The 14,071-nt window shown below is 42.3% G+C and overlaps 1 protein-coding gene across 1 annotated transcript; it reads left to right on the forward strand.

Moving 5' to 3' along the window:
- The first annotated feature begins 3,733 nt into the window (after positions 1-3,733).
- Positions 3,734-13,182, forward strand: mmp9 (matrix metallopeptidase 9). Its single transcript, XM_089006479.1, has 13 exons — positions 3,734-3,979; positions 5,392-5,630; positions 5,727-5,875; positions 6,947-7,075; positions 7,163-7,336; positions 7,411-7,584; positions 8,899-9,072; positions 9,965-10,120; positions 10,211-10,394; positions 10,480-10,622; positions 11,555-11,705; positions 11,782-11,885; positions 12,624-13,182. The coding sequence occupies exons 1-13, from the start codon at positions 3,839-3,841 to the stop codon at positions 12,731-12,733; spliced, it is 2,028 nt and encodes a 675-aa protein (XP_088862605.1). The 5' UTR covers positions 3,734-3,838; the 3' UTR covers positions 12,734-13,182.
- Positions 13,183-14,071: the final 889 nt, after the last annotated feature.

Here is a 14,071-nt window from a genome sequence, read left to right on the forward strand (position 1 = left end):
ACTGTCTCAGATTTGGAAGTGCTGATTCACATCCCAACCGCTTCACATTCAGAACATTGTGTTTTAGGACTACATAAACATTAAAGGGAGCGTAAGAAACCTTATACAGTGATACCTTGGCTTATGAACTTAATTGGTTCCCAGAAAGTGTGTGTAAGGCGAAAACTGTCCATTCCAAGCATTAATTTCCCATAGGAAACCATTAAATGAGAATAATCCGTTCCCAGGTCGCCATAACACATAATTTTTGACGAAATATGCCTTAAAACTACACAAAATAAACCTTATTTTACGTATAAACAATGTACTATGGTATTGAAATTAAAGAAATAAACTGTACTATATAATAAAGTCATTTTATTTACCTTTGTGATGGTTGTTGATGGCTTGATGAAATGGAGTGGTCGGTTTCATCAGCATTAAACACTTGATCAGGAACGTAGCCTTCTTCTTCCATCATCTTGAGGAATGATTGTCCTAATTTCACAGTGTTTTCTATCCATTTTCTCACTCTCTCTCTGTCGTCTGCCTATCCTGTTTTATGTGCTGCTCTGTGCCCCCCCACCCCGCATTGCTGCGTGTGTCCCCTCCCTCCTCTACCACGGATCTTGACCAATCACGTGCGGCTTTAACCAAAGACTGAGGGCGGGGAATATAGGACAAAAAAAGTCGGCTGCCATTCCTAGCTCCCTGTTAGGAAAACGGTGTGTTTCCCGAAAAAATAGTTTGTATGCCAAGATTATATTCTCGCAAATTTAACGTTTGTAAGGCGAAAGGTTCATTAGATAAAGCGTGCGTAAGCCGAGGTATCACTGTACTCTCTTCTTCCATCAGAAAAAAGAGTTAATTCCTGAAATATATGGTTCTGGAGTTATATGAGCTTGAAATGACGACAGCTGTCTAAAATACAATGCAATACGCACATATTGTTTTATATAGCGCTTTAACAACAGCTGAAGCTGGAAAAAAGTGCTAACATGGAAAAAATGGAAATGCTGCCCCTTGTTTTGAAAAGAAAAACTTTGCCAGAGGCCATGGCCACCATTTTATCAGCACCCAAGCATGAATAAACAAAACGAACTAATGGCGATCCATGTCATATTTTCAATTCCCGAATAAATTTGTGAATGGCATTGAATAGGTCAATTATATACAGAGCGCACAACAAATTAATGAATAACTAGTTCAAGTCTAAAATAATGACTGTTATTGTGGTTTACATTCGACAATTTGAAATTTTGGTTCGGACTTTAGCAAGCGTCATGGCACTTGAGATGTTTGATTTGCTTTCGCGAGCCGAATAATACGATGTGGCGGTCCAGATTAGCCCTTGACTTTGACATCTGTGCTCTCGATGATTACAAGTCGTACGTCGGGTGTTAGACACGCACGTCTGCCATTGCTCTCCTGGTGGATCAACAATTTTGGTTCTTTTTTTGTTGTTGTTTGTTGTTGTTGTGTTTTTGTCGGACTGACTGGAACTCACATGCTGCTTTCAACCCCCCCCCAGGCCCCCCACCCCCCAAAAAAAATTCAAAAATCAATTAATGCTGTTATTGCGTCTCCTCAAAATTCTACAATGCCAACAATTTCCAACAAAAACAAAGCTGACAAAGTTTTATCTCCCTAAATAACATGGTTTGCTACTTGTGTTCTTCACAAATACCGCCAGCTGCACATTTAGTGCAAGCAAATCACAACACAAGATTTCATCATCGCCACCCTTCATCTTAGGGTGAGCAATCGCGATTGGAGAAGTACCAAAGAAGTTTGGATGATGACATTTCTCAGATACGCCAATTGGCTGATGAATGACGCCCGAGTCAATGTGTCAAAATGAGTGATTGACCGCATCAGGAAACGGAAATAGAAGGAAGGATCTTGCAGTCATCCGAACCCATTAAAGCCACCCCCCCCCCTTCTGACACACAAACATTTTGTACTCTCACCATGTAAGGGCACAACAAAAGATTATGATCGGTGTGCAAGTGGCTGTAGGTAGCACTTCTGTTACTTTGGATGCTATCACGTTAGGTGTACGCTAGCATGCCCACTGTTGCCATTTTTTTCAATATTCATCACACATTTCTTCAGTCGGTCAATTAGCCTTTTGGTATATGGGATGGTATCACGTTAGCTGTATGCTAGCATGCCCACGGTTAGCATTTTTTTTCACTGTTCATCACATATTTCTTCAGTCGGTCAATCAGCACTTTTGTTATTTGGGGTGTTATCACATTAGCTGTATGCAAGCATGCTCACTGTTTGCATTTTTTGCAATATTCATCACACATTTTTTCAGTCGGTCAATTAGCCTTTTGTTATTTGGGATGCTATCAGGTTAGCTGTATGCTAGCATGCCCACTGCTAGCATTTTTTGCAATTTTCATCACACAATTCTTCAGTCGGTCAATTAGCACTTTTGTTACTTGAGATCCTATCACGGTAGCTGTATGCTAGCATGCACACTGTTAGCATTTTTTTGAAATTGTCATCACACAATTCTTCAGTCGGTCAATCAGCACGTTTGTTACTTGGGATGGTATCACGTTAGCTGTATGCTAGCCAGCCCACTATTAGCATTTTTCCCCATTTTCATCACACATTTCTTCAGTCGGTCAATTAGCACTTCTGTTACTTTGGATGCTATCACGTTAGCTGTATGCTAGTATGCCCACCGTTAGCATTTTTTTGACTATATAAATACATTTTCATGACATAATTCTTCAATCGGTCAATTAAAAAAGTTCGTATCCCGTGACTGTAAAGTGTCCTTGAGAGTTTTGAAAGGCACTTAGAAATTAGAAATTAGAAATGTATTATTATTATTATTATTATTATTATTATTATTATTATTATTATTATTATTATTATTATTATTATTATTGTTGTTATTATTATTATTATTTTGTTACTTGGGATGGTATGACATTAGCTGTCTGCAAGCATGCTCACTGTTTGCATTTTTTTGCAATATTCACACATTTCTTCAGTCGGTCAATTGGCACTATTGTTATTTGAGATGCTATCACGTTAGCTATATGCTAGCATGCCCACTGTTCGCATTTTTTTGCAATTTTCATGGAGGGCCCGAGTGAGTGCATGTTTGAACCGCTTCATCGATAGGCTTGTGTCACTTTGGTGATGATATCAGCGGACAGGTTGCGTCAACGTCATGACGAAGCTCGTCTTTACAAATCCGTTGCGGAGAAACAGGAAGGAAAATGACATCAGAAATTTGTAAGACCAGAAAAACATGAGCTCATGTCAACAAATGAAAATAATTTAACAGGTGGCCCAGTGACAAGTGTTTAGCAATCCCAGTCTCACAGTACAGAGGCCGTGGGTTCAATCCCGGCTGCGCCCCTGTGCGGGTTTAGGATGTTCTCCCTGGGCCTGTGTGGGTTTTTTGGGTACTCCCACATTCCAAAAACATGCATGACAGCCTGACTGAACGCTCTAAAAAAATTTGTTGGGGTGTGAATGTGAGTGAGCGATTTTGAAGTTAGTCGTCCTAAGAAATGCCATCGTCGTATGTTGTTGTCAAGTCAGATGTGAATATTTTGGAAATTCCCCTGGAGCCAAAGGAACTCGTAGCACGTGTTCATTGCTAGGAGTGGGAGGCTGAGTTCGCTGTGGGGGGGTGTTGGGGGTGGAGCCTGAGAGCAAGTGACTCAGAGTCCAAATTGCATAAAAAGCCCCGCAAATTGAAAACAAGGACACAAAAGCGGCACCACGCCAACAAGAGGACAACTCGTCAGATTTTGTCTTTCAATTTGACGTTTTTTTTCTTTGCCTCACCAATTTCACCCCACTACACAGATTGCCGGGCGCTGCCATGAGATCCCCTGTTTTGCTGGTGTGTCTGCTGTGGTGCTGTGGAAGTGTGCGACGAGGATGGAGCCTCCCCATCAAGTCGCTCCATGTCACCTTCCCGGGAGATATCATCAAAAACATGACTGATATGGAACTGGCAAAAGTGAGTAGCAAAAGCTGGCGAGCTGCGTAGGGAAGTTGAAAATAATCACCTGGCGTCAGGACTCCGCAATCTGACGCTATTCACCAAAATCTGATGTTTTGACAGAAAAAGCAAATGACATAGGTGTTTTCCATTTTTGGCACAATGATTGGAAATGGAAAATGTGCTTTTTTGGCTTGTTTTTGTGTCTCAAGAAACAAAATTATTTGATTTCTGAAAATTTTAAAGCCAAAATATGTATAAAACAGCCTTTAATGTTGTTAATCTCTCATTTTTTTTTAATTTGGCCATAATTTTCCGTTTTTGGCACAATGATTAGAAATGGAAAATTTGGGGGGGGGTTGTTTGTTTTTGTGTCTCAAAAAACTAAATTCATTTATTCATATTTTTTACAATTTGCCAAATATGGATATAAAACAGTATTTTATTTTGGTAATCTCTTAAAATTACTTTGAGATGTGGATTTTTTTCCCTCAATTTTGCCATAATTTTCCGGTTTTGGCACAATCATTAGAAATGGAAAATGTTGTTTTTTTGCTTGTTTTTGTATTTAGCGTCTCAAAATAAAATTGTTTATTTCCAAAAGTTTGAAGGGCAAAATACATATAAAACAGCGTTTCATTTCGGAAATCCCTTCAAGGACAACAACACCATTTTTTTGTTTCCTAACTGACATCAGAAAAACGTTTTCTAGCATCTAAAATACCCAAAACATGCAGGCTGATATTTTTAGTCAAATGCAAAACACCAATAAAAATGAGTCCCAAAACTACTTCATAATGATCTCGGGATGGTGAGTTTCAGAAGGTCCCGCCCCCTTGTTCATGACGTCACGCCAAGACGTCTTGCCTTGCTCGAGAATCAAAACAATGGCTTCAGATTCGGAGAAGATGCTTTCTTGTTACTCATCCAGTTATGAATATGATTCAAATAGTTCTGAAGACGAAAGCATAAAGGTTTGCAATCGATTAAAGAAGTCCTTCCAGATCATTTTGAGGCGTCTGGATTCCAATGTAGCGTCCCGGAAAATGCACAACTCGATGCCAAGTCAACTCGTCATCAACTCGAAAACAAGACTTCCTGAATATTCAGCGTGAGTCTTAAAACGTAAAATATAGCTTCATGCGGTGGAATCTTTGTAAAATACACTCTGTAGAAGTCATTTGAAGCAATTTTACAAATTATGGACACAACTGGTCCGGAGGCGTCGGTTGTCCTTTAAAATTACTTCAACAGGCAATTTTTTTCTCAATTTCGCCATACGGTTTTGGCACAATGATTAGAAATGGAAAATTTGGCGCTTTTTGCTTGATTTTGTATCTCAAAAAACAAAATTAATTTATTCTGAAAAAATATATACAAAACAGCATTGCTCAGCCCAACCTTACCTCATTGTCTCTGACTTATTCCAGAGTTACCTGACCAAGTTTGGCTACATGAAGAGCCTGCATCGCAGCGGCTTCCAGTCCATGGTGTCCACCAGCAAGGCCCTGAGGAAGATGCAGCATCAGCTGGGTCTGGAAGAAACGGGCCAGCTGGACCCGGCCACCATGGAGGCTATGAAGCAGCCGCGCTGCGGCCTTCCCGACGTGGCCAACTACAAAACCTTTGACGGGGACCTCAAATGGGACCACAAGCACATCACTTACAGGTGAATAACTTTTAGAGGAGCTTGGATATTCGGAAAGGTGGACTACCATGAAAATTCAGCCATCTGGAGATATTTAGTGCTGTTGTCTCCGCATAGGATCTTGAACTACTCTCCGGACTTGGACATCTCCCTGACTGATGATGCTTTTGCAAGAGCGTTCAAAGTCTGGAGCGAAGTCACCCCGCTGACCTTCACGCGTCTCTATGATGGGACGGCGGACATCATGGTGTCCTTTGGAAAAGGCGGTACGTGCCCCCTCTCCGGGTTGTGTCAAATTGCAAAGAGCCGCTACACAATTCGATTTGGGTGACTGTTTATAGCAGGGGTGGACAAACCTTTTGGTTCAGGGGCCACATTAATTTCTAAATTCCGACAGGCGGGCTGGGTCAGCACAAGTTATGGTACATGTAAAAAATGCATATGTTTTTGAGTCTATATCAAAGATCAACAGAACAAAACTTTCAAGGTATTAACATACTTTTATTAATGAGAAAAGTGAAACAAACATGTGTTGAGTTGCAAGTGATTGACTCTGAGCATGGATATTGCCAGAATCGGACTGAGCAAGAACCACTTCCTTGTTTTTCAAAGTCTCGTAGATTTGAGTCTTTCCAACTCCAAGTGTCTCCTAAATGTCTCTGAGAGGAGTAGCTAGAAAACTTCTCCACAAACTTCAACTAGTCCAGAATTCTTCAGTCCGAATCATGACCAGAAACTCATCCTCTCACCACATCACCCCCGTCCTCCAAGAGCTCCACTGGCTCCCGGTCAAATATAGAATCCATTTTAAAATTCTTTATACATTTAAAGCTATCCATAACCTTGCCCCCCATACCTATCTGATCTTCTTCAAATTTCTATTCCCTCTCATTGCCTCAGATCCTCTTCCTCCCTCCACCTCTGTGTGCCCCCCGTCTCGGCACGATGGGGGACAGAGCTTTCAGCTGCTCTGCCCCCAAACTCTGGAACTCACTTCCTCCCAAAATTTGTAACATCGATTCTCTTCCCATCTTCAAATCCTATCTCAAAACCCACCTATTTAAAATCGCATTTTCCGTGTAGTTCTGTCTTGTTTCTATTTATAATTGTATTTTATTTATTGTACTCTATTTATAATTGTATTTTATTTATTACATATCTATACTTGTCTGTGGCTGTAAAGTGTCCTTGAGAGCTTTGAAATGCTCTTTTATTTTTATGTATTATTATTATTATTATTATTATTAGTAGTAGTAGTAGTAGTAGTAGTATTAAAACGTGGTGGGCAGGGTGCAGAGGGTCGGGTAGGATTTAAAAACTATTTGGTATGGTTCCAGACCACGGAGACCCTTACCCCTTTGACGGCAAAGATGGCCTCCTAGCACACGCGTACCCACCCGGCAAGGGGATCCAGGGAGACGCCCACTTTGATGATGATGAAAACTGGACGCTGGGAAAAGGAGCAGGTAGGTGACGGCATCCCTTCCCCGTTTCGCTGCTCTGCTCTCCGTTTCGAATGGCTCTCTCTCTTTCTTACCCGTCTCCCAAAACAGTGTCCAAGACTCGCTACGGGAACGCCGACGGTGCCTTGTGCCACTTCCCCTTCACTTTTGAGGGCAAATCCTACTCGACGTGCACCACCGACGGCCGCACGGACAACCTGCTCTGGTGCTCCACCACAGCCGATTTCGGCCGCGACAAAAAATACGGCTTTTGTCCCAGCGAACGTGAGTCCGACGACCGACATCACCCAACCGTGTACGGAATCCAAAATAATCTGTAACAATTCCCAAACCCACAGTTCTGTACACTTTTGGAGGCAACGCCGAGGCCGCCCCCTGCGTCTTCCCGTTTGTCTTCCAAGGGAAGGAGTACAGCAAGTGCACCACTGAGGGCCGCGAGGACCGCTACCGCTGGTGTGCCACCACAAACAACTTTGACCAGGACAAAAAATACGGATTCTGTCCCAGTCAAGGTGCGTATCCGTTTTATACGGCTACATCCCTAAAACTTTTGAGAAGGCCGCCTCGCCAACATTTGGGTAGCAAGGGGTAAAAAATTAATGAAACAGGGCTGCCAAAGGCTTTTTGAGTAAAAGTGGGCATGGAAAATGAAGTCAGTGACGATGAAAAGGTTTCTTCAGCCGTCATCTGTACTTCATTGAAGGTGTCGGACGTTTCGCTTCTCATCCAAGAGGCTTCGTCAGCGAACTAAAATTTTGCTGGTAGCTCTGGCCCTATACATATATCCCTAGGAATATGTATAGGGCCAGAGCTACCAGCAACATGGACCACTCCTTTACAACCGAGAGCTTACACAGACGAAGTCAGTGACGTTATTGCAGTGTCTGAAACTCATGAAAAAAACGTTACCGGACACCAGGGCAGACAACTCTGAAAAGTTGCCTGCCCGGCCACAAAGTTGCCTACCCCATTTTTCGCAACTTGAAACGCAATAAGACAACTAATCGCAAAAGAAAACCATTGTTGCAAAGTATTAAGTATTGTTTTTATTAAGGGTGTACCTACCACAAATGTGCCCTTGCTTTATTTATCGTAAATATCCCTTGCTGATGATTTTGCTCCAGTTGATCATTTGTCCATACACTGTTGGTCATTTTACACAATGCAATGTTTGCATTGCGCCGTCTGCTACAACCCACATGAACTCCTCTTTCCACGATGCTTTTAATGTACGTTCAATTTCTAAGCGCCTTTCAAAACTCTCAAGGACACTTTACAGTCACAGGACAATGTACGTTTGCATTTTGTAGCGTCATAAATGTTTTTAGGTTCTTTTAAATCTTTCTTCTGGGGCTGAGATTCTGTGTATCTACTTTGGAAAATGATATGCAAATGCACGACCTTATAACACTCGGGAAAGACGGAAACACGAAGCAGGCTTCTGATAGGCTGCCGTGACGAGTATGCAAATTGACAAACGAACCAAGCTAAAAAAAAAAAAACAAAAACGTGGATGTTGTCACCCAACACTATTTTTTTATGATCTCTATTTTTCAAACATTGGCTCAAGTGGTTCTATCATCCACAAAAGCCAATTAAAATGCAGACATTTGGATGATGAGCAAACCTGATGTTTTGTACGTATTTGTGACCAATTGGACCCTCTGCCCCAAAGTGAAAAACCACTCACTGTACAGCAGGGGGCGTGAGAGAGTTAAAATGAATGAACCACTGTCTTATACACCAGCAAAAAAACGTCTCCCTGTTTGGCAAAGCTTCACCCTGCCCGTCGCTTCTGACCGATGTTTTTGTCTGCACCCGAGCAGATACGGCGGTGTCTGGAGGGAACTCCGAAGGGGAGCCATGCCACTTTCCCTTCAGCTTCCAGGGTCGACAATACGACGCATGCACCAGCGCCGGGCGAGGCGACGGCAGGCTGTGGTGCGCCACCACGGCAAACTACGATGACGATAACAAATGGGGATTTTGTCGAGATAAAGGTGAGAAATCAAAGTTTACCATATTATCCCGATTATAAAGTGCACCGCTTTACATTTGGCTAATCTCTCAAAATTACTTCACCAGGCGAAATGTTTTTCTCGATTCGGCCAACATTTTCAGTTTTCGGCACAATGAGTAGAAATGGAACATTTGGCGGTTTTTTGCTTGTTTTTGTGTCGCAAAATATAGTTCTAAAAATTTAAACCCAAAATATTCCATGAAAATCTCTAAGTAAAATAAAAGTTTTAAATAATGAAGATTGATAATCAGCTCTGAAAATGATATTGATTATTGTATTGTGATCATCTCTGATCAAACCGTGGAATATTTTTGAGCTCATAAAAGTGCAGAAAAGACCACACATTCTACTATTCTGCAATTAATATTTCTGTGTTTCAAGAAACGAAAATTATGGCAAAATAGTGGTCAGCAAAAAACGAATTTTTCTGTTTAACTTCACACTTGTTGTTTATTTGTCAACAAGTGTATTTATGGGGAAGGAAGTCTCTTTTATTTGTTGACGCTATACTGCACAGGTGTCAAAGTCAAGGCCCGCGGGCCAAATGCGGCCCGCCACATCATTTTTTCCGGCCCGCGAAAGCACATCAAACTTGTTAAATTCCATGATGATTGCTAAAATCTGAGCCAAAATTTTATATTTTTGGATGTCAACCACAATAAAAGTCATTATTCTTGACTTCAGATTTGAAAACGAGTTATTCATTAATTTGCTGTGTGCTCTATATGTAATATTTGAAGGGATTTAAACATTCTAATGGGTTCCCCAAATTCATAACGGCCCTCGAGAGGAAACCATAACTACAATGTGGCCCGCGGCAAAAAATGACTTTGACACCTCTGCTATACCGGTTTTGTTGCCACACCTCGCAGGTTACAGCCTGTTCCTGGTGGCCGCCCACGAGTTTGGTCACGCGCTGGGTCTAGATCACTCCAACATTCGACAGGCACTCATGTACCCCATGTACAGCTATGTGGAGAACTTTTCTCTGCACAAAGACGACATTGCGGGCATTCAGCATCTCTACGGTAAAGCAAGCCGAGCCGTATACCCCCGCCCCCTCCCATATGCTAAATGTTTTTTCTTGCTTCTTGATTAAAATATGTTGTTCTTTTCAGGGCGCAGGACAGGTCCAAATCCCACACCCCCTCGGCCCACCACCACCACCACCACGGTTGCCCCTCGACCCACCACCACAACCGCCCCAACGCCCGTAGACCCGACGACCAAAGATGTCTGCCAAGTCAACAAATTTGACAGCATCACAGTCATTAAAAACGATTTATATTTCTTCAGCGACGGGTAAACAAAACCGGCCGCCCGGCGGTCATGTTTGAGCGGCACGACGGTCAGAAATGTTCATGTCCCTGTGCGTTGATCTCATTAGATATTACTGGAAGCAATCTGGCAGAGGTCCCAAGAGCGAGCTCAAAGGTCCATTTCGAGTGTCTGAGCGTTGGCCGGCTCTGCCCACGGTCATCGATGCTGCCTTTGAAGATCTTCAAACCGGAAAACTCTACTTCTTCTCCGGTACGTTAGCCTCACGCAGTCATGGGGTGGAGAGGGCGGCTCCGCAAGACAAGTCACAGCTTCCCATAGTAACCCGGGAGCTCAGTAAGGGTGTTGGGACTGGACGAGCAACTGCCTATTCTCGAGTTGCCTCGTTTATGAAAAGAAAAGTGAGCACGATACATGTTTTCTTTTGGCTGTTAGGCTCTCGAAGTAGCGAGCATCTTAACAATTGGCCGATTGTGCTAATGCACAGGTGTCAAAGTCGAGGCCCAGGGCCCAAATCTGGTCCGCCGTATCATTTTATTTGGCCCGTGAATGCAAATAAAACTTGTGAACTTTCATGAGGCTTGCTCAAAAAATTTCTAATTGTAAACCGCAATAACAGTCATTATTTTTTACTTCAAATTTGAAAACTAGTTATTCATTAATTCTATGTGTGCTATGTATGTAATATGAGGGGCGGGATGATTCATGGCTTCCCCAAATTCATAACAGTCCCCTGAGAGGAAACCGTAACGACAATGTGCCCCCCAGCAAAAAATGACTGACACTCTCGGTTTAGAAAAACAAAATTAGCCAAGTGTGAATGTGCGGGGGACTCTACATATTTGTCAAAGGGGCCTCAACTGTTCATATTTTTTGGTTGCATCGTTCGGTTTACTGTGTTTTGGCAAAAATTTTACGTCCTGACACAACCCTCTGTATGTATCTGGCCTTGGGATCAGCACAATAAGACACTGGCTTGTGTCCCCTTGCGGCTACAAAAATAATCATCTCGCATGAGTCCGTTCACTAATTACACACTTAATATGTAACCTGTTCCTGCTGAGTTCAAAACAAAAGTGATATTGGGTCGATAATGGGTGGATACGCAGGTGAATTGTGCACATAGTAGAATGTCACCGTAAATGAACTAACGTGGACCGTTGGCTTTTTTTCTTTTTCTTTAGGGCGCCAGTTCTGGGTGTACACAGGACAGAGCGTTCTGGGCCCACGTAACGTCGAGAAGCTCGGCCTGCCTGCCAGTGTGAGGACGGTGGAAGGAGCGCTGCAGAGGGGAAGAACCAAAGTCCTGCTCTTCAGTGGGGAGAAATACTGGAGGTGAATTTCGATTGGTGGAAACGCACATGGAAGCAGGAACTCAAATAATGAGAATGACCAATGCCCGTCAATCCAGGCTGGATACAAAGACGCAGATGGTGGAAAGGGGCTACCCACGATTCATCCACACTGCATTTGGCGGCGTGCCCAGCGAGCCTCATGATGTCTTCCAGTTCAACGGTAAATGCCGCTTCCGCGTTAAAGCCTTGATTGGCCACCAGGGGTCAGTGTTGCAAAGCACTACTCAATACCAACTATGTTAGGTCGTGTAGAAATGTGAGAAGTAAATGTTGCACAAAATGGAATCATTTTTATCTGAATATATTATGACTATTGTTTTATTTTTTTATTTTCAAGTGCACTATACCTTGACTTCAGAATGTAGCGAGATCCAAATTGAAATTGAATATTCACTTAACTTCACTTTTTTAACTTTTTTTGCAGCACTTGAACAGATGTAATTGTTCTTTTGTTGATTGCCGCCATTTTAATGTTTTTTTTTATTAGAAAATTGCGGTATTATAGTAGTAAAAGTAATATATATATATATATATATATATATATATATATATATATATATATATATATATATATATATATATATATATATATATATATATATACCGCCATTTTCAAAAATTGGAGGGCTCACTCAATGTGTCATCTACTAATTTGCTGTTCCTAATTGATCCTGTAGATGGCAGCACTTAGCACATGCAGGTCACAGCGCTACAGCCCAATGTATTCATTTGACATGCGGGCCAGGCCTTATTGATTTTATGACATAGGCTGCTGGCCGGATGAAAATTCACCACGGACCGCATTTGGCCCCCGGGCCTTAACAAGATAAAATGGAGTAAATTCAACGCTGTTTTTTTCCCCTAAACCAATCCAAACTCTTTATGTACTCCACTGTAGGCTACACTTACTTCTCCTGGGATCGTTTCTACTGGCGCATGACCCCCAGCAAGCAGGTGGACCGCGTGGGCTACGTGAAATATGACCTGCTGCCGTGCTCCGACTCCTGAAGTGCTTCGCTCGTTTGGGATGGAATGGCAATAATGGGGTGGGGAGCGGAAATCGGTTGCTTGATAAAATCAGTTGCCTGATGACTTCCCTGGTGATTTGTCGGCCGGCCGTCGCCGCCGGTGTGGCATAATATTTTGGCCCCTCAAACGCATGTAAAAGAGCGCAGCACTTGATGTGAAATTGCGAGAAAATTATGGGCAGCTTTGGAGTCAAAACCATTGGGTCCAATTCTGGTTTGAATAATTTATATATCAAATGTCTGACAGGTGCAGACTTTTAACAGTATTTCATTTATTTTGCCATCTGTACTATTATTTTATATTTTTTAAAAGTTCTCTGTTTTTTTGTGGTTTTGAAGCCATTACTTGCACTGAATAACATTGCATGGCTCTTTCATTTTAAATTATTGATTTTTTTTATCTTCAATACAATAAATATTCAGTTTGATACCAAATGTGATGTTACCTGATCCTTTTTTACGACCGATAAGTGGTTTCAGTGGGGGGGTTCTATACTCGTTTTCGTTAAAAACTCAATTTCAAAGATGAGCAACATCATAATTTTTAACATTTGAAAAGCATCTATGAATGCATTTTACGATATCCACGTGAATTCCAAGCCATCTGGTTTCCCCCGTTGATTCATTTTTTTAATCGATAACGTTGAAAACACGTCGTTCCCTAAAAACCCCGCTGGGTGGCAGTATTTCAGACTGCGTATGAAACGACTCGGTGCGCGTTAGGAAATAAACTTCGAGCGTGCGCTGCTTTACTCCAACCAATTAGAAACCCCGAGTGTTGTTCTAATGTGCCATTCAGTTTGTCCGTTCCACCCCAAAAGGAGTACCGGAGTAATCTTCAGGCCCTTCTATTGGGGACAGCGTTCTACAACGCTACAGTCAGTCCAGATGGAAAACAACTCAAGCACTGGACCTAACGCAAAAACTGAGTAGTTTCTGGGCTTGGAGACGACCGTCCAGGGGCTCACACGTCATTTAGGACCCACTACGAAAGGTGTGTGAGTGTCTGGGGCACAAAAAACGACTGTCCAAAATAGTACCTCGAAAAACCAGATTTTGTCAATGGAACAGATCCGAGGAGGTCAGTCGGTATGGGGGGGGGTGAATAACATTTGAAGTGGCTGCGATAAATAAATAAATAAATAAATAAACAAGGACGAAGGGAAGTAATTTGAAGTTTGTCTTGTTTACTTGCAGTTAAATCTGATTGTCGTTCCGCGGTGTAATGTCTCCCTCTCATGGTAAAGGTCTAACATGGTAGACGATTGACAACAGGCGAGTGAGCGTCCGACTGTGAAGGGAGGGGCGGTGTACGGTC

The sequence above is a fragment of the Hippocampus bargibanti genome, linkage group LG01 (genome assembly GCF_051943395.1).
Source record: "Hippocampus bargibanti isolate YZ-2025 linkage group LG01, ASM5194339v1, whole genome shotgun sequence".
Classification (NCBI taxonomy): domain Eukaryota; kingdom Metazoa; phylum Chordata; class Actinopteri; order Syngnathiformes; family Syngnathidae; genus Hippocampus; species Hippocampus bargibanti.

What these genes read in the sequence shown, in the direction of transcription:
- mmp9 (XM_089006479.1), top strand. Translation starts at nt 3,839, where the DNA reads ATGAGATCCCCTGTTTTGCTGGTGTGTCTGCTGTGGTGCTGTGGAAGT. An exon ending in GGTGTCCTTTGGAAAAGGCG is followed by an intron (nt 5,876 to 6,946) that starts GTACGTGCCCCC and finishes GTATGGTTCCAG; the next exon opens with ACCACGGAGACCCTTACCCC. An exon ending in GGGATTTTGTCGAGATAAAG is followed by an intron (nt 9,073 to 9,964) that starts GTGAGAAATCAA and finishes CACACCTCGCAG; the next exon opens with GTTACAGCCTGTTCCTGGTG.